We start from the raw sequence: 24,619 nt of genomic DNA on the forward strand, positions 1-24,619 counted from the left end.
AAATTTTTTTCATTGTCCAATCAAACAGAACCCCTCTTTTGTGTCTTGGTATACTTATTAAAATCTTTTCTCTTTGTGTAATATTTTAATATATGAGTATGTAGTTTTATATCTTATTTTTCTTAAATGTGGCTTTAGAATAAGCATTTCCCACATTAGAAATGCTTTATAAAAATTATTCTTATGGCTGGGCATGGTGGCTCACGCCTGTAATCCCAGCACTTTGGGAGGCTGAGATGGGTGGATCTCAAGGTCAGGAGGTTGAGACCATCCTGGCTAACACGGTGAAACCCCGTCTCTACTAAAAATACAAAAAAATTTAGCTGGGTATGGTGATGGGCACCTGTAGTCCCAGCCACTTGGGAGGCAGGAGAATGACGTGAACCCAGGAAGTGGAACTTGCAGTAAGCTGAGATCACGCCTCTGAACTCCAGCCTGGGCGACAGAGCGAGACTCTGCCTCAAAAAAAAACAAAAAGAAAAGAAATTATTCTTACTAACTACATAGGACTCAGTGAATGGAGATATATATATATATATATATATATATATATATTTTTTTTTTTTTTTTTAATGAGGTTTAATTGGTTCATGGTTTTGCAGGACTGTACAAGGATGGTGCCATCAAGGAGCTTTTACTCATGATAGAAGGTGAAGCAGGTGCAGGCATGTCATAGGGTGAGAGCAGGAGCGAGAGAAAGAAGGGGGACAGTGCACACACTTTTAAACGACTAGATGTTGCAAGAACTCACTCACCATCACGTGGACAGCACCAGTCCATGAGGGATCTGCCCCCATGACTCAAACATCTCCCATCAGGTCCTACCTCCAACATTGGGGATTGCATTTCATAACCTTCATTGTCCATATCACTATCAGCATTTTGGTCAAAGGCATTCAACAAGTCTCTAGGAAGTTTCAAACTTTCCCACATTTTCCTGTCTTCTTCTGAGCCCTCTAAACTGTTCCAACCTCTGCCTGTTACCCAGTTTCAAAGTTGCTTCCACATTTTCAGGTATCCTTATAGCAACATCCCACTCTATCAGTACCAATTTACTATATTAGTCTGTTCTCACATTGCTATAAAGAACTGCCTGAGACTGGGTAGTTTATAAAGGAAAGAGCTTTAATTGGTTCACAGTTCCACAGGGCTGGGGAGGCCTCAGGAAACTTACAATCATGGTGGAAGGAGAAGCAAACATTTCCTTCTTCACATGGTGGCAGGAAGGAGAAGTGCTGAGCAAAAGAGGGAAAGCCCCTTATAAAACCATCAGATCTTGTGAGAACTCATGAGAATAGCACAGAGGTAACTGCCCCCATGATTCAGTTACCTGCCACCAAGTCCCTCCCATGACGTGGGAATTGTGGGAACTACAATTCAAGATGAGATTTGGGTAAGGACACCACCAAACCATATTATCATGGTACCATCTAAACTTTCCATTTTTTCTTCCATTTCCAGATTGCCATCACGAAAGCCAAAGTGGATTTCTCCAGTGTGGTGTGCCTGCCCCCTTCCGTCATTGCTGTGAATGGACTGGACGGAGGAGGGGCCGGCGAAAATGATGATGAACCAGTGCTCGTGTCCCTATCTGCGGCACCCAGTCCCCAGAGCGAAGCTGTTGCCAATGAACTGCAGGAGCTCTCCTTGCAGCCCGAGCTGACGCTAGGCCTCCACCCTGGCAGGAATCCCAATTTGCCTCCACTTAGTGAGCGGAAGAATGGTGAGTAGATACAGAATTATTGCATTCCCTGATTTGTACCAGGATCTTCATGTTTATAATATTATAGATCCTTACTTTATTTCATGTTCCTTGAAAGTTTCTTATAATCTTAACATTTCTTGTAAAATAGATAGCTGTAAGTTAAAGTGATCATTTTAAGTCCAACATTTCCTACCTGGATTATTAGAATTTATTTCTAATTTCTCTACTTCCCTCACCCCATTCCTTCCATAAATTCATTAATTTAGCATATGTATTCATTAATATCAACATATTATAAACTATGCTAAGATTAGGGATTAAATGGTAAACAAGCCTCTGTCATTAGGAAACATACTGTATCGTATAGCCTTGTCAGAGTAATCTTTTAGGACTTTCTAGCTTACAGCTTTTCCGTGATTGCCTTGTGGGATGAAACAAAAGCAAAATAAATGTCTTGCCAGGTGTAGTGACTTATGCTTGTAATTCCAGCACTTTGGGAGGCTGAGGTGCACAGATCACCTCAGGTCAGGAGTTCGAGACCAGCCTGGCCAACATGGTGAAACCCTGTGCTAAAATTACAAAAATTAGCTGGGTGTGGTGACACACGCTTGTAGACCCAGCTGTGGAGAAGGCTGAGATGGGAGGATCGGTTGAACCCAGGAGGCAGAGGTTGCAATGAGCCAAGATTGCGCCATAGCACTCTAGCCTGGGTGACAGAATGAGACTCTATCTCAAATAAACAAACAAACAATACATAAGTGAATAAATTTCTTGGCATGTTTTGCAAGGCTTTGCAGAATCTGGTCTTTTTCTTTTAACATCTTCTCTTATTCCCCTATTCCTAGTATTTGTTCCAGCCCATTAAACTGTGCTAAGTACTGTTTAAAAACCATGTACTCATACCTCAAACTTTTTTTAATTCAAAAAATATATAATTTGTTATGAAATATTTAAGATTTGAAAAAATGTATAAAGAGGCCAGGCACTGTGGCTTATGCCTGTAATCCCAGCACTTTGGGAGGCTGAGGCAGGCAGATCTCCTGAGGTTGGGAGTTCGAAACCAGCCTTACCAACATGGAGAAATCCCGTCTCTACTAAAAATACAAAATTAGCGGGGCATGGTGGCACATGCCTGTAATCCCAGCTAGTAGGGAGGCTGAGGTAGGAGAATTGCTTGAACCTGGGAGGCAGAGGTTGCGGTGAGCCGAGATCGCGCTGCTGCATTCCAGCTTGGGCAACAAGAGAAAAACTCCATCTCAGAAAAAAAAAAAAAAAGAAAAAATATATAAACAACAATATAGAAAATTGTGTGTTCGGATACAACCCAACTTACGTACTTTGCATAAATCTTCATTACCCCTGGAGGTAACTACTAACTTGAATTTGGTATTTCATTGCCAAATATGTTTGTATTCTTTGCCCACGTGAATATATTCTTAAGCAATATATAATGTTGCTTCTCGTGTTTTAAACCTATATATGACAGAAAATTATGTGTTCTTCAGTAATTTATGTTTGTTATTCAGTATTCATTTTCCTTGTAAGTTAAAGACATTTTGTATTTTCTTCTAATCCAAGCTGTTAATCCCCACTTATTGAATAGTTCTACTTTTTCCTACTGATCTTTATGCCTGCTGTATTCTGTCTGTGCGTGAGTTAGTTTTCAGGCTCTCTTTTCTTTGACTGGTCTCTCTGTCCATCTCTGTGTCACTGCTACCTTATTTTAGTTAATTGCCTAATAATTAGTCTTTCTGTCTGCTCGGACAGCTGTCTCCTTACCTTTTTCTTTTTCAAAGTTGTCTTGGCTATTACCCTTTTAATTTTCCATGATTTTAGAATTGGCTTTTCAAGTTCTGCCAACAAAAAATCCCTTTGGGATTTTTACCTCCAACATTTTATTATGAAAAAAATTAAACATAAAGTAGAAAGAAAAAAAAAGAAGTAGGAAGAATTTTACAATGAATACCTGCATGTCCATCTCTTAGATTCTACCTATAACATTTTACAAAACTTGCTTAGGCCGGGCGCGGTGGCTCAAGCCTGTAATCCCAGCACTTTGGGAGGCCAAGACGGGCGGATCACAAGGTTAGGAGATCAAGACCATCCTGGTTAACACGGTGAAACCCCATCTCTACTAAAAATACAAAAAAATTAGCCGGGCGTGGTAGCAGGCGCCTGTAGTCCCAGCTACTCCGGAGGCTGAGGCAGGAGAATGGCGTGAACCCAGGAGGAGGAGCTTGTAGTGAGCCTAGATCGCGCCACTGCAGTCCAGCCTGGGTGACAGAGCAAAGACTCCGTCTCAAAAAAAAAAAACAAAAACAAACAAACAAACAAAAAACTTGCTTAAATCGCAGATATCTATCAATCTTTTTTTTTTTTTTTTTTTTTGAGACGGAGTCTCACGCTGTTGCCCAGGCTGGAGTGCAGTGGCACGATCTCGGCTCACTGCAAGCTCCGCCTCCCGGGTTCCCGCCATTCTCCTGCCTCAGCCTCCTGAGTAGCTGGGACTACAGGCGCCCGCCACCGCGCCCGGCTAATTTTTTGTATTTTTAGTAGAGACGGGGTTTCACTGTGGTCTCGATCTCCTGACCTTGTGATCCGCCCGCCTCGGCCTCCCAAAGTGCTGGGATTACAGGCTTGAGCCACCGCGCCCGGCCGATATCTATCAATCTAATCTTTAAATTTAATTTTTTTTTTTTTTTTTGTAATAGAGTCTCACTCTGTTGCCCAGACTGGAGTGCAGTGATGCCATCTTGGCTCACTGTGGGCTCTGTCTCCCGGGTTCAAGTGATTCTCTTACCTCAGCCACCCAAGTAGCCGGGATTACAGCCATGTGCCACCATGAATGGCTAATTCTTGTATTTTTAGTGACAGGGTTTCACCATGTTGACCAGGCTGGTCTCAAACTTCTGGCCTCAGGTGATCCGCCCTCCTCAGCCTCCCAAAGTGCTGGGATTACAGGCATGAGCCACCACACCTAGCCCTCAATCTGATTTTTTTGATGTTTCTTGAAGTAAAATGCAGACACCAGTACTCTTCCTGTTGTGGAAGTATAACATAAATACAAAATAACCCACAACTTGTAAGCGTTGTTATTATCACAAAGTGAGTACACCTGTTAGTAACTACTACTTAGTGAGGAACTACTACTTAGTTAGTAACTACTACTTAATGAGGAAATACTAGTAGTCCAGAACTTTCCCCACCTTGTACTTCTTCCCAATCAATACTCAAAGGAAACTACCATCCTGATTTTCAACACCATAGGTTAGTTTTGAAACCTTATAAAAATTGAGTCATACCATGTGTATTCTGTTGGTGGTTTCTTTATGTTTTTGAAATTTTTTTATGTTGAATTGTGTGTGGCTAGAGTTTATTTTCATTGCTGTTTAATCAATTCATTGTGTGAATAAAATGCAATTTATTTTTCCATTTTACTGTTCATGGATGTTTAGGTTGTTTCACTTTGGGACTATTATGATTTATGCCACCATGGAATTCTTGTATATGTCTTTTGGTATACTCGCTGGGATTTTTATTTGAAGTATGTTGGTCATCGGTAAGTAGGGAGAATATAATCCCGCCATGTTGGGAGGCTGACATTTGAAGATTGCTTGAGCCCAGGAGTTTAAGATTATAGTGAGCTATGATTGCACCACTGCAGTCCAGCCTGGGAGCCATAGTGAGACCCTGTCTCTTAAACAAACAAACAAACAAACAAAAACAGTGGGTAGGAAAATACAAATTTTTAAATATTGAGTCTTCCTATCCATTACTTTGTTTTATCTCTTCAATTAAATAGGTTTTCTTTAATGTCTTTACAGAGTTTTGTCAGTGTCTCGAGAAAAGTCATACAAATATTTATTAGTTTTATTCCTGGATATCTTTTTTTTTTTTTTTTTTTTTGGTAGATGTAGGTGGTATATATATATTTTTGAGACGGAGTCTTGCTCTGTTGCCAGGCTGGAGTGCAGTGGTGCGATCTTGGCTCACTGCAACCTCCGTTTCCCGGGTTCAAGTAATTCTCGTGCCTCAGCCTCCTGAGTAGCTGGGACTACAGGCATGCACCACCACGCCCGACTAATTTTTGTATTTTTAGTAGAGACGAGGTTTCACCATGTTGGCCAGGATGGTTTCTTGACAATCTCTTGACCTCGTGATCCGCCTGCCTTGGCCTCCCAAAGTGCTGGGATTACAGGTGTGAGCCACCAGGCCCAGCCTTAAATGGTATATTTTTATACAATATTTTCTGTCCCATGCTGGTGTAAATAAATGTCAAACCTTTTCAAAACCCCTGTTTCTTTTCTACATCTGTGTCCTTCATTTGGAATACCCTTTCTCTCCCTCACTCTTCTTGAAGCCTTTCCTAACTCATATTTAGTGTCAGATGCCCCTCTTTTGGTTTTCCCAGTTCCCTATTTTTTTTTTTTTGAGACGGGGTCCTGCTCTGTCACCCAGGCTGGAGTTCTGTGGCGTGACCTTGGCTCACGGCAACTTCTGCCTCCCTGGTTCAAGGGGTTCTTGTGCCTCAGCCTCCTGAGTAGCTGGGATTACAGACATGCGCCACCACGCCTGGATAATTTTTGTATTTTTAGTAGAGACAGAATTTCACCATGTTGTCCAGGCAGGTCTCAAACTCCTGACCTCACGTGATCCCCTCTGCCCCTGTCCTCGGCCTCCCACAGTGCTGAGATTACAGGCGTGAGCCAGTGTGCCGCTGTTGCCCTTTATCAACCTACTTCATCACCCTATATTGTAATTGGAATTCTTCACTCAGCAATAGTGAGCCTTTGAAAACTGAAATCAGACACTGCTACGCTACTCTCAATACTCTTCAATGCTTTTCTGTGAGGCTTATGATGAAATTATAGTACTTATTATGTGGCCTTGGTATTCTCTCTGACACCATTTCTTTTTTTTTTTTTTTTGGGAGACAGTCTCGCCCTGTCACCCAGGCTGGAATGCAGTGGTACGGTCTCAGCTCACTGCAACCTCTGCCTCCAGGGTTCAAGTGATTCTCGTTACTGAGCTATTGAGTAGCTGGGATTACAGGCGTATGCTACCACACCCGGCTGATTTTTAAATTATTTTTAGTAGAGATGGGGTTTCACCATATTGGCAAGGCTGGTCTTGAACTCCTAATCTCAAGTTATTCACTCGCCTCGTCCTCCAAAATGCTGAAATTACAGATGTGAGCCACCATGCCCAGCCTCTCTCTGACATCATTTCTTAACCCTTATCCCTTAGCTCCCAGGCACACTGACTTCTTGCTATTTCTTGAACACATCAAACCTGTTCCTATCCCAGGGCCTTGTACTTGCTGTGCCTTCACTGAAGTTCCTGCACAAATGTCATTTCCTTAGGGAGGCCTTCCCTGCCTGTCTTCTCTATAATAGCACCTCCTGCTACTCTCGATCCTGCTTTTTCTTCAAAGCAGTTATTCTTATCTGTCATTGTGTGTGTGTGTATGTGTGTGTGTGTGTTTATTTTCTCTTTTCTCCCCTTTAATAGTTATTTCCTGAGGGCAGAAACTTTATTTTGTTCACTGGCATATACCCAACTCCTGGATCATAATGGGCACTCAATAAATATTTATTTTATTTTATTTTATTTATTACTATTTTTTGAGATGGAGTCTTGCTCTGTCACCCAGGCTGGAGTGCAGTGGCGCAATCTTGGCTCACTGCAGGCTCCACCTCCCAGGTTCACACCATTCTCCTGCCTCAGCCTCCTGAGTAGCTGGGACTACAGGCGCCCGCCACCGCGCCCGGCTAATTTTTTGTATTTTTAGTAGAGACCAGGGTTTCACCGTGTTAGCCAGGGTGGTCCCGATCTCCTGACCACGTGATCTGCCCGCCTCGGCCTCCCAAAGTGCTGGGATTACAGGCGTGAGCCACCGCGCCCGGCAATAAATATTTATTGAATGAATCAATGAATGGTTTACATGTTTGTTCCACTACAGGTAAGAACTCTGTTTTCTTAGTGGAGTAGAAGGCAGCTCTTGCTGTTGGGCCCAAGGTGTTTGTGTATCTTCAGCCTTTTTCTCTAAAGTGTTTCCACTTAGCATATAAATTAACTGAAATCTTTCCCAACAACTCTTAACTTTCCCTTAGTATTTAAGCTCCTGAAAGAATAGTTTACAGTCATTGTCTCTATTTTCTCATATTCCAGAGACTTGAATGCTTTATGGCTTCTGTCACTACCTGTCTTCAGAAACTGCCATTGCCACAGTAATTTGTGTTCTTTTTGCTGTAGATCAAATAAGCCCTCTTTAGTCTTTACGCTACTTGACCTCTTTGCCATCATTTGACATGGTTGGCTTCTCCCTCAGACTTGAAACTTTTCCTCCACAGATATCTATGACTTACCTTTTTCCGGCTTTTTAAACTCTACCTTTCCAGCCACTCCCTTTGCTATTCAGAGCTTTTGCTATCTTTCTCTGCCTACCTCTTAAATTTTGTTACTCTCCAGCATTCAGCTCTGGAGGAAAGAGGCTGGTAAGAAGATCCTTATATTTTACAGTAGGTTTTTGCATGGTCATTTGTTTGGGAGGTAATGATAGGAGCAGAAATGGAAAGTCTTTGAGAAGATTGTGAAATTGGAAAGTGTGGAGCTCTAGAACAGAATAAATTCTAGAGTTAGAGGAGGTGCTTTTTCATGAATGGGTGTATCGTGTGTTGAGAGAGTGGAGTGAGAAATGTACTTCTTTGATCTATTTCACATAGAAGCATGTATTATATAGAAATTCAGTGGTGGCCGGGTGCGGCGGCTCATGCCTGTAATGCCAGCAGTTTGGGAGGCCGAGGCTGGTGGATCGCCTGAGGTCAGGAGTTTGAGACCAGCCTGGCCAACATGATAAAACCCCGTCTGTAATAAAAATACAAAAATTAGCTAGGCATGGTGGCAGGCGCCTGTAATCCCAGCTCCTCCGGAGGCTGAGGCAGGAAAATTGCTTGAATACAGGAGGCGGAGGTTGCAGTGAGCCAGGAGATTGCTCCACTGCACTCCAGCCTGGGTGACAAGAGCGAGACTTCATCTCAAAAAAAAAAAAAAGAAGAAAAGAAAGAAATTCAGTAGGTTAGCAGAGGTCCGTATGGGGCAGTAGGCAGTCAAGGTCCTGACACCTTCATTTCCTAAACAGAGGAACTTGGAGCCTTAAAGAGAGGCAGTGCCTTGGTTAACCCAATCTTTACTGACTTAATTGTAAAAGGTTGATAAAAACTTTCAAGATGTATTTTAAAATATTACTCCTCTATCTTCTAGGCTGAGAACTTAGGTCTAAAATATAAAAGTTGATCTGCTTGTGGATCCTATCTAGCCAGGGCTTGGAGAAGCCTGGAAACATCTGTCTAATGAACTAAGCCCTTAGGCTTCAGCTCAAGGAGTTCTGTCATCCATTGAATCAGTGTATCATACTGGAAAGTGATTTCTTTTACCAATTATATATACCAATTATTTTATACATTTACCAATTATATATACACATATAATTGGTAAATCACTTTCCATTTTTTTAAAATATATATATATATATATTTGAGACAATGTCTTGCTCTGTTGCCTAGGCTGGAGTATGGTGCTCACTTCAGCCTTGATCTCCTGGGCTCAAATGATCCTCCTGCCTCAGCCTCCTGAGTAGCTGGGACTACAGGAGTGTGCCACCATGCCTGACTCAGTTTTTATATTGTGTATAGACAGAGTCTTGCTATGTAGCCCATGCTGGCCCTGGCCTGTACTTCCTCTTTTGTGAAGTGGCAAGTTAAGTCTTTTGCCTACTCTTTCTATTGTATTGGTTTTTTCTTGAATAAGAGTTCTTTAAATTTCCAGAATACTAGTTTGTTGTTGCTTAAATATATTGCAGACATCTTCTCCCACCTTGGGATTTGTCTTTTTCTTTCTATTTATCCTGTCTTTTGATTAAGAATCTCTAAATTTAGCTGGGCATAGTGTTTCATGCCTCTAATCCCAGTGCTTTGGGAGGCCAAGGCGGAAGGATGACTTGAGGCCAGGAGTCCAAGACCAGCCTAAGCAACATAGCAAGACCCCCTCTCTCAAAAAGATGAGCCGGGCATGGTGGCTCATGCCTGTAGTCCCACCTACTAGGGAGGCTGAGGCAGAAGGATCGCTTGAGCCCAGGAATTCAAGGTTACAATGAACTATAATCATGCCACTGTAGTCTAGCCTGGGTGACAGAGCAAGACCCCATCTCAAAACAAACAAAACACAAAAAGAATTTCTAAATTTAATATAATTTATGTGAGTCTTTTATAGTTTGTGAGTTTTGTGTCTTGTGTTTCTGGAAATATTTTTTCATATAGGAATAAGGTAAGACACAAGTTAATTTTTTTTTTCAAGTGGATTCCCGTTTATTGAAAATCCTCTTCTTTCCCCACTAATCAACAGAGCTACCTCTTTCATATATCAGGGACCTAGCTATGTGGGTATGTTTCTGAGCTCACTCTTTGGTTCCATTGGGCTATTTGTGTATTCCTGCCCTCACAGTTTTAATTATGATAACTGTAATAAGCCCTGTTGTATGGGAGAAGTAAGTCCTCACGCTTTGTTCTTGTTCAAGAGTTTCATTCTTGCCTGTTCTTGGTCCTTTGCATTTCCATATAAAATTTAAAATCACTATGGGATTTTGATTGGAATTGCGTTGCATCTATGAACCAATTTAGGAAGAACTGGTATTTTTAGAAGATTATACTGTAAATGTGTATTTTCCGCATTTATTTAGATCTTTTGTAAGGTCTCCCAGTGGGTTTTTAAAAATTTTCTCTGTGATGATCTTACACATCTTTTGTTAGATTTATTTTTAGACACTTCGTATGTTTTAATGCTATTGTAAATGTTACCTTTTACAAAAATTTTATTTTCTAAATGTTGTTGCTGATCTCAGATATTGTTCTGAGAGATGTAAAGGTGCAGTTCTATGTGTGTCTGTGGTCTGAGGTGCTGGGTAGGATAGGAAGAGCTATGTAAAGAAAAGTCAGCAGGAGAATGGGAGTGAAAAGGGCCTTTCCTCTTTCACAGTGGTTTTTCTCCTCCTTTGTGTAAGATTTAAGAAATATCCATTTGTTTTCACATGTGCAGCCTGTGGAATAAAGGGCAGATCATGTATTTTTTTCTGTAAGGGTACGAACCGTATCCTTTCATGCCATAATGTTGCACAAGAGGTTCTAATTAATTGCTGGGAGAAGTAAAAATCTTGAGTAGGCAGTTTCTGATCCAAATTACAGCATTTCTTGGGGAAAGGAAAGAGATTTGTTAATTATATTCTTCACCAAGCCTGATTTTCGAGGATTTTCTAGATTAGGTCTCCTGTTGAAAATCCTCCAATCTTAGGCATGTCAGTTGATTAAATGATTCTGTTTATAATGTGACTTAGAGAATTTCATAACCTACTTCATTCCAGTACTTAGCGATAATCAATTTCTCATTCTTGCTTATTCATCACATGTTATGCTAGGCCCCTGGAGAACAGATACCAGATAGAGTTCCTGCTCTAACACAAAACAAAACAAAAACAAAAGCCCAAATTCTAATGGATCCCATCTCCCAGAGAAAATCACTGTTAGCATATGGTTTATATCCCTCTAGTGTTCTTGCAAATGTATGTTTTTAAAATAACTGAGCTAATACTACAGACCCAATTCTGTGTCCTGCTTTTTTCATATTATTGAAATATTTTTATAAGTAGCCTTTTTTAATGGGGTGTATAACATTCTGTTCCATGCCATCGTTTATTACTTTCTCCTTAGTTGGACAATTCAATCATTTTCTGTTTTTCATGCTTACATTAATATTTAGATAAATATCTTTTAAATCGTTTTTTGCATTTCAGATTATTTCCTTAGAAGTGGAAATATTGACTTAAAGAATTTGACCATTTTAATGTTGGAAAAATTATTCTGTGATTATTAAGATCTTAGCACTTAGCCCTGTGTGCTAAGTATTGGAGAGAGGGTAGTGAACAAGACAGATAAGGTTCTTATTGTCTTTCATGGAACTATAGAAGTTCCATGAAAGACAAAGACTCAACAAAGAGTTAGATGAGCTAATTCATAGTTACAAACTTTGGTAATTGCCTTTTAAAAAAACAAAAACACAAGATGTTATAACAGAATAACAGATCTAATAGTGAGGGTTTTAATGTAGGGAAGGCTTGAGGAAGAGACATTTAAGCAGAGATCCAAAGCGTAAGCAGTGGTTTGACAAACGAAAGAAGTGTGAAGACAGGGCTAGGGGGTGGAGGAGGAGAAATCAGGAGGAGGAGGAGGCAGAGGTTATTGGGGAAAATTGTCACAAAGGAACTAGAAGAGTGTCAGTATATCAGTGGAGGGAGTTTGAGAATAAGTAATGTGAGATGAATACTTTATTTCAGACATAAAGTATGAACGAGCCATGATGGTGCCAATGTACTGCAGCCTGGGCAACAGAGTGAGACCCTGTCTTAAAATAAATAAATAAAAATGTTTAAAAAGTGAGCTTAAAATACAGCCATCACCTAGGCCGGGCATGGTGGCTCATGCCTGTAATCCCTGCTTTGGGAGGCCAAGGTAGGCTGATCATGAGGTCAGGAGTTCAGGACCATTCTGACCAACATGGTGAAACCGCGTCTCTACTAAAAATACAAAAATTTAGCCGGGCGTGGTGGCAGGCGCCTGTAATCCCAGCTACTTGGGAGGTTGAGGCAGGAGAATCGCTTGAACTCGGGAGGTGGAGGTTGCAGTGAGCCAAGACCATGCCACTGCATTCCAGCCTGGGCAACAGAGCAAAACTGTATCTCAAAAAGACACACACACACACACACACACACACACACACACACACACACACACATTCCAGCCTGGGCAACAGAGCAAAACTGTATCTCAAAAAGACACACACACACACACACACACACACACACACACAGCCATCATCTGTCCTGGGTCTAAGGAATAACGTATCTGTGGTAATGTGTGATCCTCCCAGGTTTGCAGGTCTTGACTCAGTACTTCATCAGCAGTAGGTTGTGGTCACAGGAAATGGAAGCTGCCTCAGGACCTGTAGCAACTTGCCTGCATGCTGGGTTATGTTATCTTTTGAGTGGTGCCCAATACGAGGTGTCTAGGGGAAAGTCTTCACTGGTTGGAGCCCATGACATTTGGGTATGATGACTAGATTTTTCGTAGAGCTGAGCTTCAATAAACTGATGCGTACGCTTGTGAGAACTCAAATCAGAAATGGACACAGGAACTGAATTACATTTCTGTTCTCTGAAATCCCAGAGTTCATAAAAATAAATTTGTTGCTTTTGTGTATACATGTGTAAATTACATTTTATTATAGAAATTAACATTAGTGAAATTGACAGCTTTCTGTGTTTAAAGATTTTTCTGTAGGTGAGCCAAAGTTCTCTGTTTTTCTAATTTCTCTTATTCATTCCCTATAATTTCAGCATTTTCATTCTCGTTAAGACTTAATATTCCTGAGGGTATTATTGTGAATGTCTTTATGTTAACTCCATACTTCAATACTTTATGTAGTTTTCTAAGTAATAACCCTTTCAGTATGTGTTCTAATGAAAATTTTAGCAGAGCACCTGCCCTTTCTGGGTAGGTAATGATTTTTTTTGTTATGAACTTTTCCCATGCCATTTGAATTTCTGTGATAAATAAGTGCTTTTCATTACACTTGGCACACATTTATGAATGCTGTCATATATGTCAGACACTGAGCAAGATTTGGGAATGCAGAGGAATTTTTTGTTTGTATTTTTTTTTTTTTGAGACAGAGTCTCAAATTACAATATGCCTCATATTACAGGCATATGCCACTATGCCCAGCTAATTTTTGTATTTATAGTAGAGATGGGGTTTCACCATGTTGGTCAGGCTGGTCTCGAACCCCTGATCCACCTGCCTCAGCCTCTCAAAGTGCTGAAATTACAGGTGTGAGCCACCACCCCTCCTGGCTAGCATTAAGCCATGCGGTATTAACAGAGGCAGGCACAGGTGCTGGGGGAGCCTAAAGGAGGGGTAGTTAGCATATCTGTGGAGGCTGTGTGAGATGGGGAGAGTGCCAGGGATCAGAGAGGGCTTTATGGAGAAGGCAGCACCTTAAACTGAATTTTCAAAGAGAAATAACAGTCAGTTGGTAACAAGGATGGTTTTTAGTAGAAACAAGGCCAAAGAGAAGGAGCACAGTTCAGAAGCTATTGCTCAAGTACACACTACCACCTGTGAAATACTACTGTCAAAAACTTTAACCTGGTCTGGGTGAGGTGGCTCACATCTGTAATCCTCTCACTTTGGGAGGCTGAGGCAGGAGGATTGCCTGAGCCCAGGATTTCAAGACCAGCCTGGGTAACTTGATGACGCCCCCCATCTCTACAGAAGTTTTAAATATTAGCTGAGTATGGTGGCATGTACCTGCGGTCCCAGCTACTTGGGAGGCTGAGATGGGAGGATCGTTTGAGCCTGGGAGGTCGAGGCTGCAGTGAGCCGAGATCACTCCACTGCAGTCCAGTCTGGGCAACAGAGTGAGACCCTGTCTGAAAAAAAAAAAAGAGAGAGAGAGAGAGAGAGATAACTGAAAATTTGAACACTGATTGTTTAACTGATATTAAGGAATTTATAAAATTTAAGTGTGAAAATATTATAGTTATGTTAAGAAAATAGTTGTTGTTGGCCAGGTGCAGTGGCTCATGCCTGTAATCCCAGCACTTTGGGAGGCCAAGGCAGGCAGATCACGAGGTCAGGAGATCGAGACCATCCTGGCCAACATAGTGAAAACCCCGTCTCTACTAAAAATACAAAAATTAGCCAGGCTGGTGGTGCGCGCCTGTAATCCCAGCTACTCAGGAGGCTGAGGCAGGAGAATCGCTTGAACCTGGGAGGTGGAGGTTGCAGTGAGCCGAGATCGTGCCACTGCACTCCAGCCTGGGCGACACAGCAAGACTCTGTCTCAAAAAAAATCGTTAATAACTGCCAAAACTGTTAAAAAATTTAAAACTAGGCTAGGTGCCGTGGCTTATGCCTGGATTCCCAACACGTTGGGAGGCCAAGGCTGGTGGATCACTTGAGGCCAGGAGTTCAAAACCAGCCTGGGCCAACATGGTGAAACCCCATCTCAGCTAAAAAAAAAAATATGTAAAAATTAGCTGGGTATGGTGGTGGGCGACTGTAATCCCAGCTAGTTGGGAGGCTGAGGTATGAGAATCACTTGAACCTGGGAGGTGGAGGTTGCAGTGAGCCGAGATTGTGCCACTGTACTCCAGCCTGAGTGGCAGAGTGAGACTTTGTCTCAAAAAAAACCAAAAAACAACTATATTGATATCCTACAGTATAATGTCCCTTTAGAGTGAATTAATAGAGACTGTAGATCATATCAAATTTGTGTTGATTTGCTAGTTAGGATTAGAAGCAAAGCTTTTGTTCTATTGGAAATTAAGATCATTATCTCTCATTCCCTTGGTGCTGTTAACTTGAAGTCATCTTCATTTGTGCAGAGCCCTTGTTAAAGTTTACTTTAGTTCTTTTTCTACGAAGTGTTACTAATTTGCGCAAAAACATAACGGAACTGAAGCTTTCACAGGGGTTCAGACTTTTAGAATTGTAACTTTTAGAATTTTGACAATGAATGTTGCTGTGCTAATACTCTTGAGAGTAAATGCAAAATCTTAGCAATTGAGAAAGATTACATTGCTGCTTGTTTTATTTTTTAAAGATTACTGTTTAAAAAATTGTTTTTCTTTTATTTAGCTCTTTTTACCTCAAAGTGCCAATGAGATAATGGGTGTGGAATTGCTAAGAAAAAGTCAAATCAACTGAGATGTTATGTTTGTTACTCCTATCGCATGACTCTTAGTATCTCCTGTGGCGCTGGAGTATTGACACTGTAGCATTACATGCTCTCTTCTAGGGTGAACAGTTTTGGCAGGAGGGAGACAGTCCTCTGCCCTTCCTACCATCTTCTGTGCAGTAATCTTAAAATTTCGTATTTATTTTCCTGTAAATACCGAACTGTGAAAACTTGTTTCATTTGAAAACCCTCATTACTAGAGAGACAAAGTAAATTTAACAAAGACCAGGTGTGGTGGCTCAAGCCTGTAATCCCACCACTTTGGGTAGCTGAGGCAGGGGGATCACTTGAACTTAGGAGTTCAAGGCCAGCCTGGGCAACATGGTGAAACTCCATCTTTACTAAAAATACAAAAATTAGCCGGGTGTTGTGGCATGTGTCTGTAGTCCCAGCTACGGGCAGGCTGAGGTGGGAGGATCACTTGAGCCCGGGAGGTTGAGGCTGCAGTGAGCCGAGATCATGCCATTGTACTCAGTCTGGGGAACAGAATGAGACCCTGTCTCTCAAAAAAAAAAAAAAAAAAAAAAAAAAAAAAAAAAAAAAAAAAAAAAAGAAGAACAAGAAACTCCTCACACAGCAAATTATACAGCCCACATAAGGACCAAGGAATGACTCAATCTCTCAATCTTCTCAACCTTTTTGGGATGCTTTTCCCTTAATTGCTAACCTTTGACCAGACTGTCATGTAGACTCAGAGTTGAAATTTACCTGTTTTTCATAAGTCAGTTTGAGAATTTGGTTGCCAGAAGGGGCCAGTGAGATGCTTCTGCCTTCCCAGAGCAGCATTTAGCCCACACTGGCTGCTACTCTTTGCCTGTTGAGTCATTCCCACAGTTCTATATAGAGCTTTTCTGGCTTTTCTTTTAAACATGATGTTCTTGGAGTGAGAAAGGAAGGAAGTTTTTCTCTCTGGTACTGAGTCTCCCTCACCCCAAATCTGCATTGCTTCTCTTTACTAATAACAAAATATTGCCTTCAGTCATTCTGAGACTATTTTCTCTCTTAAGGTTTCCTAGTGCTTTTATTTACCATTTGTTTACTATGTAAGCATTAAGGTATTTGCTGGGCTGTTTGCAGCAGCCAGCTTTCACATACAGGCTGATAGTTAACCAGAAAGATTGAGGAATTCTAGATAAACATACCAAACATGAATTCTTAGTTTCCAACTTTTAAAAAGTCAATCAGATAGGCTGAAAGTAATCTTAATATCATTATTTTGAATATCAGTTAATGAAAGGTGCTGTGGGGAGTGGTGGTTCATGCCTGTAATCCCAGCACTTTGTGAGGCTAAGGTGGGCGGATCGCTTGACCCTAGGGGTTTGAGACTGGCTACTCAGGAGGCTGAGGTGGGAGGAGCTCTTGAGCCTGGGAGGTCGAGGTTGCAGTAAGCCATGTTTGTACCACTGCATTCCAGTCTGGGCGACAGAGTGAGACCCTGTCTCAAACATACAAAAAAAGTAAATAAAATCAAATAACATCAGTATGCTCTCTATTCACAGACCGTATATCTAATATAAGCATAAGTAAGAGGCTCTTTTAGGGGATTGACAGATCTGAAAGACAGATTACAGTTTCGGAATGTTTTCAGATGACTTTTTGAAACAGATATTTTAATTGGAGTGGGGGTGGAGAAATAGTTGAGCTTCTGTAGTTAAATGTTCAACTTCCTTAGCCTGTTATCTATAAATACCACAGATAAAAAAGCCGTTGGAATTCTTTTTCAGAAAATTTATGCAGCTTACATTTTGTATATATGTGTTTATATGTGTTTAATCCTCTTCCCCACCTCTCTTCAATGGGTCAGTAATTGGACTGCTTCTTTCATGAGGTTGAGTTGTTTGGATTGTGTTTAATCTGTTCCACTAAACTGCATTAACAGCAGTCTTTTATAGTAGGATTTTGAACAAAACCTCATCTTCTCTTATAAAGAGAGGAAAAAAGCAGTTGATCTGTTTTCTGAAAGTCTCTTTATATATGTCTCTCCCCTCCTCCAGAGACAAATAGCAAGGGGAGGAGCTCACTCACTGTTCTAACCACACTTAGTGTGTCTTAACTGGAGAGCTTTTTGGTTTCCTGTCGGCAGTAATTCAACTTTGTGTCATCTTGACTCGCCTGAAGGGTGGATAAATTGGTAACTGCACTGAGAAGGGGAGTGAGTTCTCACAGTCTGATTTGAGTGTAAGGCATCAGATTGAATTTGTGAAAGCTTTCCATAGCCTTTCAAGACAGCTTTTCTTCTGTGACTTTGACTTTCTTCAGTATATTTGTGGACTTTTGTTTCTGGAAGAATCCGTCATGACTCTACTGGAACCTGACATGTTAATGATGGCAGTACAATCAGGTAATTCCCATAGATCCTAATTTCCTAATTTGCTAATAATTTCCTACAAATCTTATTTGTCATAGGCTTCTTTAAAAAAAGTTGGTCAAATGGGGAGGAAGAAATGTACTGCATTTTCAGTTTTTTATTAATTTTTCTCTCATTGCAAATTCTAGTTATTCCGAAAGTTTTGAATTAGATGCTTACTGGTTTTAAGACTATTCAGTCGAGGAGACCTATTTGAGAAAAAAACTATTCATCTTCTTTAATCAAGTGTTGTATTGTCTGTGGCACTGTTTTAAATGAAGGACAATTAAATTGCTTTGCTGTTTTATACATTGTCTTTAATCATTAGTCTACACTCTTTGTTTTTCTGAAAGCATCTTTAAATTTTTTTTCTTTGCTGTTCTTTCTTGTTTGTGGTATATCCTTTCTGTATCATCTTTTGGTTCTGTGGAAATGTCCTTAATAACACATAGGATTAGGACCGAATTTTGGAGATGGGTAAGTTTGAGCAAAGAGTCAGTCAACACAAGGCAGTATTTTTGACATTTTATCTCTAAAAACAGTTTTCCAATTGAGAGTTTTTTAAAACCTTTAAAAAATACAGTTAGTTTTTAATGGTTTCTTTTAGTGTTTTTACACTTGGAAGTCAGATATCTAAAAATAGGGAATGTTCTTTTGCTATTTTTAGATCTCTACTAAAATGTAATCTGTAGTGTTTTCTTGTTTGAGAGCATATCTTAAAAGATTCAGACAAGTGGCATTTGGGGACCTCTTCCCCATCCACTGGCTTTCTCAAAGGGAAATAAGACTTCTTGGTTCTGGCAGATACTGTCTCTGGCAGAACTGGTCTCACTGTTCTCCTTGGGGAGCATTTTAGGTAGTATGTTGAAAGACATAGGTATACATCAGTTGAAGACAGGATCAGATGCTATCTGGTTAATAAAGCTTACGATCAGGGAAGGGGCAAAGAAGACAGATACCACTACCATTTTGTTCTTTCTGGTTTTACTAATATGACGGTAATGAGTCATTTTTTATGCATATAGGCTGTGTCTTTCAGGTTCTTTCCTTTTCCTCCTACAGATCTATTGAGCTTTGTGTTCTAAACAAGATAGTGTGCTTATCCGAATGCTTTCCATCTGTCTTTGATGAAAAAGCTCCCAGTTACACTAATTTGAATTTATTTTTCCTCTCTATTCCGGTTCTTTGCTATGTGTGGGCAAGGGCCTATTTTATCTTGAGGGTTAGATTTTAGCATTTGAACTCTCTCCCTTTTTAAAATCACCTTGTTACTTACAAATCATCTCAGTCCAGTAACTTTATAAAGGTTAAAAGATTGTTTGCTTTCTTCTTAGGTAGTCTCAGTGTTCTCAGCCTTAAGAGGGAAAGGGACATACTTAATATTTTCTTGTCTTGCCTGCTAAGAGCTGTTTTTCCTTTCCGGCATGTGTTGGGCAGGGCTAGCCACCCATCTGTTGAACCAGCTACTTCATAAAACTTACAAAGGATGATAGTATGTGAAACGAAATTGACAGGAGTGTTGGATGCAGGTTGAATGAAAGGTCTGCCAAAAATAGCATGTATGTGAACTTCTTTCTTTTGTTTATGTTCGTAAAAGTGGAGAGACTCTGGATATAGAAAGTAATAGCAAACTGATATCTCCAGTAGCTGCCTCCTAAATGATCAAAAACATTAGCAATGTGTTGGTTTTGTAAAATTGCTACTGTTTTGTTCTGAAGTGCTGTAGCTGTTACCTGGATTCTAATAGTAATATGACAGCTATATAGTAAAATATTGTCTTTCTTTATGATAGGAAATGAAAAAGCATCTGTTATGAAGCCTCAGTGAACTAAAAGCCATTCTCTGAGAAGTCAGGACTTTTAGACTTTATCAGTAGATAAAACATATGAGCCATAAATTTTCTAGCAATAGAATATTTTGACCTGTATGAATATATGCTTTATAGGTGAGACTGCTATTTAATGAGAGCTTTAAAGTAAACCTTGTTGACAGAATTCAGGATGGAAAGTTTTACCCTAAATAAAACTTCAGGATATTGAATATGATAGCAAACTTCAAGGGTACGTTGTATATTTATGAACAATTTTCTTTTGAATATTTCGACCTTGGGGGTTTTGGTGAGACATGTTCGTGTATGTTATATACAAACTTTCAGGCCTGGCATGGTGGCTCACACCTGTAGTCCCAACACTTCAGGAGGCTGATGCAGGATAATTGCTTGAGCCCAAGAGTTCAAGACCCCATCTCTACAAAAAATAAAAAAAAAAAAATTAGCCGGGCATGGTGGTGCCCACCTGTAGTTAGAGCTACTTGAGAGGCTGAGGTGGGAGAGCCCAGGAGGTCGAGGCTGCAACAAGCTGTGATCATGCCATTCTACTCCAATCTGGGTGACAGAGCAAGATTCTGTCTCAAAAAAGCAAAATAAAACTTTCATCCTCCTCACTGCTGGTGGTCTCTTACTGGACCTTTGGAACCAGTCAGATGTATATGTCTTCCTAATTAGATTATTAGCTTCTCAAGGGCAATATATTAATCTATATATTGGCTTCTGATACTGGCACATGGTATACAGTAAGTATTTTTGAATGAAAGAGAGTAATGAAATTTAGATTGTCATACTTTAATGAAACAAGTATAAACTTTTTTTGTTTTTTTTTTCACAAGTATAAACTTTTAAATCAAGATTTTATCGAAGTATTTTGAGATCTGTTCTTACATTAAGAAATGAATCTTCTACCCACCATCCTGTATTTTAGCCAATCCTTGTCCAAAGCAGATGTTGAAAAATAGCTTTCAAAGTTGGAATTCTTCTGCATCTCAGAATGTGCAGTATGCCATGTCTGCTCATGATGTTTATTGCTGAATGTAAGTGTTCTGATCAAACCACAGTTAGAGCTTTTCTCGCTACTATGGAAACGTATCTGGATAATTTTGATTAGAAAATGAATGATCTAAGATGGACATTATGGGGCTGGGCACAGTGGCGCACGCCTGTTATCTCAGCACTTTAGGAAGCGGAGGCAGGTGAATCATTTGAGGTCAGTAGTTCAAGACGAGCTCGGCCAACATAGGAAACCCCGTCTCTACTAAAAATACAAAAATTAGCCAGGCATGGTGGTGCATGTCTGTAGTCCCAGCTACTTGGGGGGCTGAGGCAGGAGAATCCCTTGAACCCAGGAGGAAGAGGCTGCAGTGAGCTGAGATTGTGCCACTGCACTCCAGCCTGGGCGACAGAGTGAGACCCTGCCTCAAATAAAACAAAACAAAAAAAACAAAAACAAACAACAACAAAACAAATAAGATGGACGTTATGGAATTTCTGAAGCTAAGTCTTAGGGAATTTGGGGGCGTGGTACTGACTCTGGTGTGTTTTAGAATGGAGAAATGCTAGGACTTGGCTCTTGACAGCTAATGTGTAAGGCTTTGACTAGACGGGCCCTAAGCTGTATCCAGCCACTGCAGTCCTCTTAGTTATAACAACAGCGGGACAGAATTCACAGAATTCACAGAAGTGAATTCACTTCTGTCACTTGCGGGACAGAAAAGGATTGAAACAGTTCCTGAGGTATGCTTTGGTCCATGACATAAACCTGATCTTAATGAGGCACAGTTAGGGAGTCACTTTGTTTTTTCTCTCTCTGTCTTGTGCATGTATGTCTGTGTGCACACTCACACATTTGTCCATGCACGGAATGTCTCTGGAAGGACCACAGAAGCTGATAACAGTGGCTGCCTCAGTAAAGGGGAATAGAGAACTGGGGAGCTGGGGTGGAAGAGACTTTTTGTTGTTGTTGTTATGAGAGTGCTCCGTAAATGCCAAAGAATATATAAAGTATTATAAGATTTGATTAATGCACACCTACTAACCAGCCTAAGAAAAACAGCACAACCTATATACTGAAGTTTTCTAAGTGTTCTCTTTGATTTATCCTTCAGAAAATGCTTTTATTTTTAACTGTGTACTTTAAAATCTTTTTGGTTTTGTGCCACATACATGTTATTTATTTGAAAATATCTGTTTTATTTTTGAAAATATTTCTTCAGCACTTTGGGAAGCTGAAGTGGGCGAATCACTTGAGGTCAGGAGTTCGAGACCAGCCTTGCCAACATGGTGAAACCCCATCTCTACTAAAAATATAAAAGTTAGCCAAGCGTGGTGGGGGGCGCTTGTAATTCCAGCTACTCGGGAAACTGAGGCAGGGGAGTCTCTTGAACCCGGGAGGCGAAGATTGCAGTGAGCCTAGGTCGCACCACTGCATTCCAGCCTGGGCGACAGAGCGAGACTCCATCTCAAAAAATAAAAATAAAATATTTCTTCAGTCCATTTAGTCTCTCCTTCCTTGATATCTGTATACTTAAAATTCCTGCATTTTTTTTTTAACTTCTAGTTCGCTAATCATTACAGTTTGTCTCTGCACTGTATGTTTGAGAATAGTATGGATCAAGAGGGGAGTGGCAGTTAGTAAAAATGAGGTTAAAAGGAACTATCATAGGGCAGATTGTGGACAAATAAGTTTTGCCCTTTTTGATAGTATGTTAACTCTTTAAGGAAGTTGCCCCATTTGGGTTCACATCACTCAGAAGTCTATAAAACTGATGAAAAACTCCAGGTTGCACTAGCAATACCTACTTTTTGGATCTCTTAATGCTCTAAATCTTTTGGCAAGGGCTACAATGGATGAAGAAGAATTGTCTTGGAATACATTAACACTAACGATAGCTGATGAGCTTTTAAAAAATTGCAAAAAAAAAAAATCTCATAGTGTTTTAAGAAAGTTTACAAATTTGTGTTGTGCCACATTCAAAGCCATCCTAGGCTGCAGGATGTACACGCTTGCTCTAAATATTAATGTGGACTTTAAAAGAACATACTTTTTTTTTTTTTTTTTTTTGAGGCGGAGTTTCACTCTTGCTGTCCAGGCTGGAGTGCAGTGGTGCGATCTGGGCTCACCGCAACCTCCACCTCCCGGGTTCAAGCAATTCTCCTGCCTCAGCCTCCTGAGTAGCTGGGATTACAGGCATGCACCACCATGTCCCGCTGATTTTGTGTTTTTAGTAAAGACGGGGTTTCTCCATGTTGGTCAGGCTGGTCTCGAACTCCTGACCTCAGGTGATCCTCCCGCCTCTGCCTCCCAAACTGCTGGGATTACAGGTGTGAGCCACCACACCTGGCCACTTTTTTTTATATTTCAAGGGATTTTAGAGTTTGAGAGAAACCTTAGGTAGGGAAACCTTAGGTAGAAAATTCTTGCCCTCCACTTTAAGATAAGGAAATTGACCCACTTCAAAGAAACCATCAGAGGCCTCTAATATATGAGATTGTTTATAATTTTTCCCAAAGATTTTGGTTTTCTTTGGGTTTTTCCTTTACAGGATTCTATCACTACTCAGACTGACTCACATCTTAGGAGGTGGAGATAAAAACCAGTGCCTGGGTATTCACCTTCTGCCCGTTGGGAAGTGGAGTCAGAATGCGACAGGCCTCATAGTTCTCCAGTGTACCTCCATCTTATCTTACTCTGTATTCCCTAGTCTTGGTGATCTCATACTTTAATGATGATCTCAGAAGACAGGTAGGTAGACAGACAGCTGTTGTCATCAGTATTCTGGCTTACATCTTACTGCCCCTTCTCTGACTCACTGATTTATCTGAAGTCCCCTTAGAGTTAGGACGCAGATCAAAGAAATTTGAATTCATCTGTCAGTCTGCATCTTTTTTTTCCCTCCTTTTTGTTTCTTTTTGGATGAGGCAAGCTGTCAAGACCAAGAACTAACAGTTTTAGCTTTATTAAAACAGTGCCAAATTAAATAAAGATGAGACTCATAAAGTCTTGTTTTTTTGGAACTTCACTTTTATGATTACCACATGCATTATTTTTAAAAAAGATTTTCCTTATAACAACAAGGAAAATAATGCTGAAAAACCACTCTGCCATCAGTGACAAAAAAAACCCCACTTTCTTTGCTTTGCACTCATCAAGCTAAAGGGCAGTATCTGGCTGAGCTCATAGTATCAGAGGTCTGGGGCATTAATCTCATGGCAAAGTTGCATAAATGGATGATGGTGGCAGTAGGGTGAGTATAGAGGGCTTAGAAAAGAGGAATATATGGCAACTACATAGTGCAAACAAACTCAGTAGTGAAATTTTTGTAGTCTGTCATAATTTATAAATATTTTAATGTGTGTGTGTGTGTGTGTGTATACATATATATATATATATATTTTTTTTTTTTTTTTTTTTTTTTTTTTGAGACAAGGTGTTGCTCTGTCACCAGGCTAGAGTGCAGTAGTGTTCACTGCAGACTCAACCTTCCTGGCTCAAGCAGTCCTCCCATCTCAACCTCCCAAGTAGCTGGACCACAGGCGTGCACTGCTATACCCCAATATTTTTTTCTCCTCCTCTGCCCCAGTAGGTTTTTTATTTTTTGTGAAAATGAGGTCTTGCTGTGTTGCCCAAGCTGGTTTTCAACTCCTGAGCTCAATCAGTCCTCCGACCTCTGCCTCCCAAAGTTTTGGGATTACAGGCGTAAGTCACTGCTCGTAAGCCCCTCAGCCTTATGTATATTGTTTGATCTTCACAACAACTTTTTGCAGTGTCTGTATCTTCACAATTTACAGTGGAAACTGAGGCTCAAATGCTTAAGGGCACACAGTAAGAGATGGAACAGGTGTTTAATTCAGCTTTTTGAGTTTAAACACTATTTATTACATGATCCAT

The 24,619-nt window shown here is 40.4% G+C and overlaps 2 protein-coding genes across 8 annotated transcripts in view; one reads left to right on the forward strand and one right to left on the reverse strand.

Annotated features, from left to right (window-relative positions):
- LOC126963577 (E3 ubiquitin-protein ligase RBX1) overlaps positions 1-24,619 on the reverse strand; it is a 598,764-nt gene that overhangs the window by 425,151 nt on the left and 148,994 nt on the right. The gene's annotated exons all lie outside the window — the stretch shown is intronic.
- MRTFA (myocardin related transcription factor A) overlaps positions 1-24,619 on the forward strand; it is a 217,625-nt gene that overhangs the window by 81,004 nt on the left and 112,002 nt on the right. For 2 of the 3 annotated variants that reach the window (XM_050805826.1, XM_050805823.1), the window contains exon 2: positions 1,462-1,723. Coding sequence is in view for 2 of the 3 variants with exons in the window: in XM_050805823.1 (XP_050661780.1) it covers positions 1,462-1,723 (262 nt within the window). In the remaining variant the exon portion in view is untranslated. Of the gene's footprint in view, positions 1-1,461; positions 1,724-14,271; positions 17,895-24,619 lie in introns of those variants that run through there. The other variant, XM_050805825.1, reaches the window with a different exon arrangement.

Source organism: Macaca thibetana, chromosome 10 (genome assembly GCF_024542745.1).
Source record: "Macaca thibetana thibetana isolate TM-01 chromosome 10, ASM2454274v1, whole genome shotgun sequence".
Classification (NCBI taxonomy): domain Eukaryota; kingdom Metazoa; phylum Chordata; class Mammalia; order Primates; family Cercopithecidae; genus Macaca; species Macaca thibetana.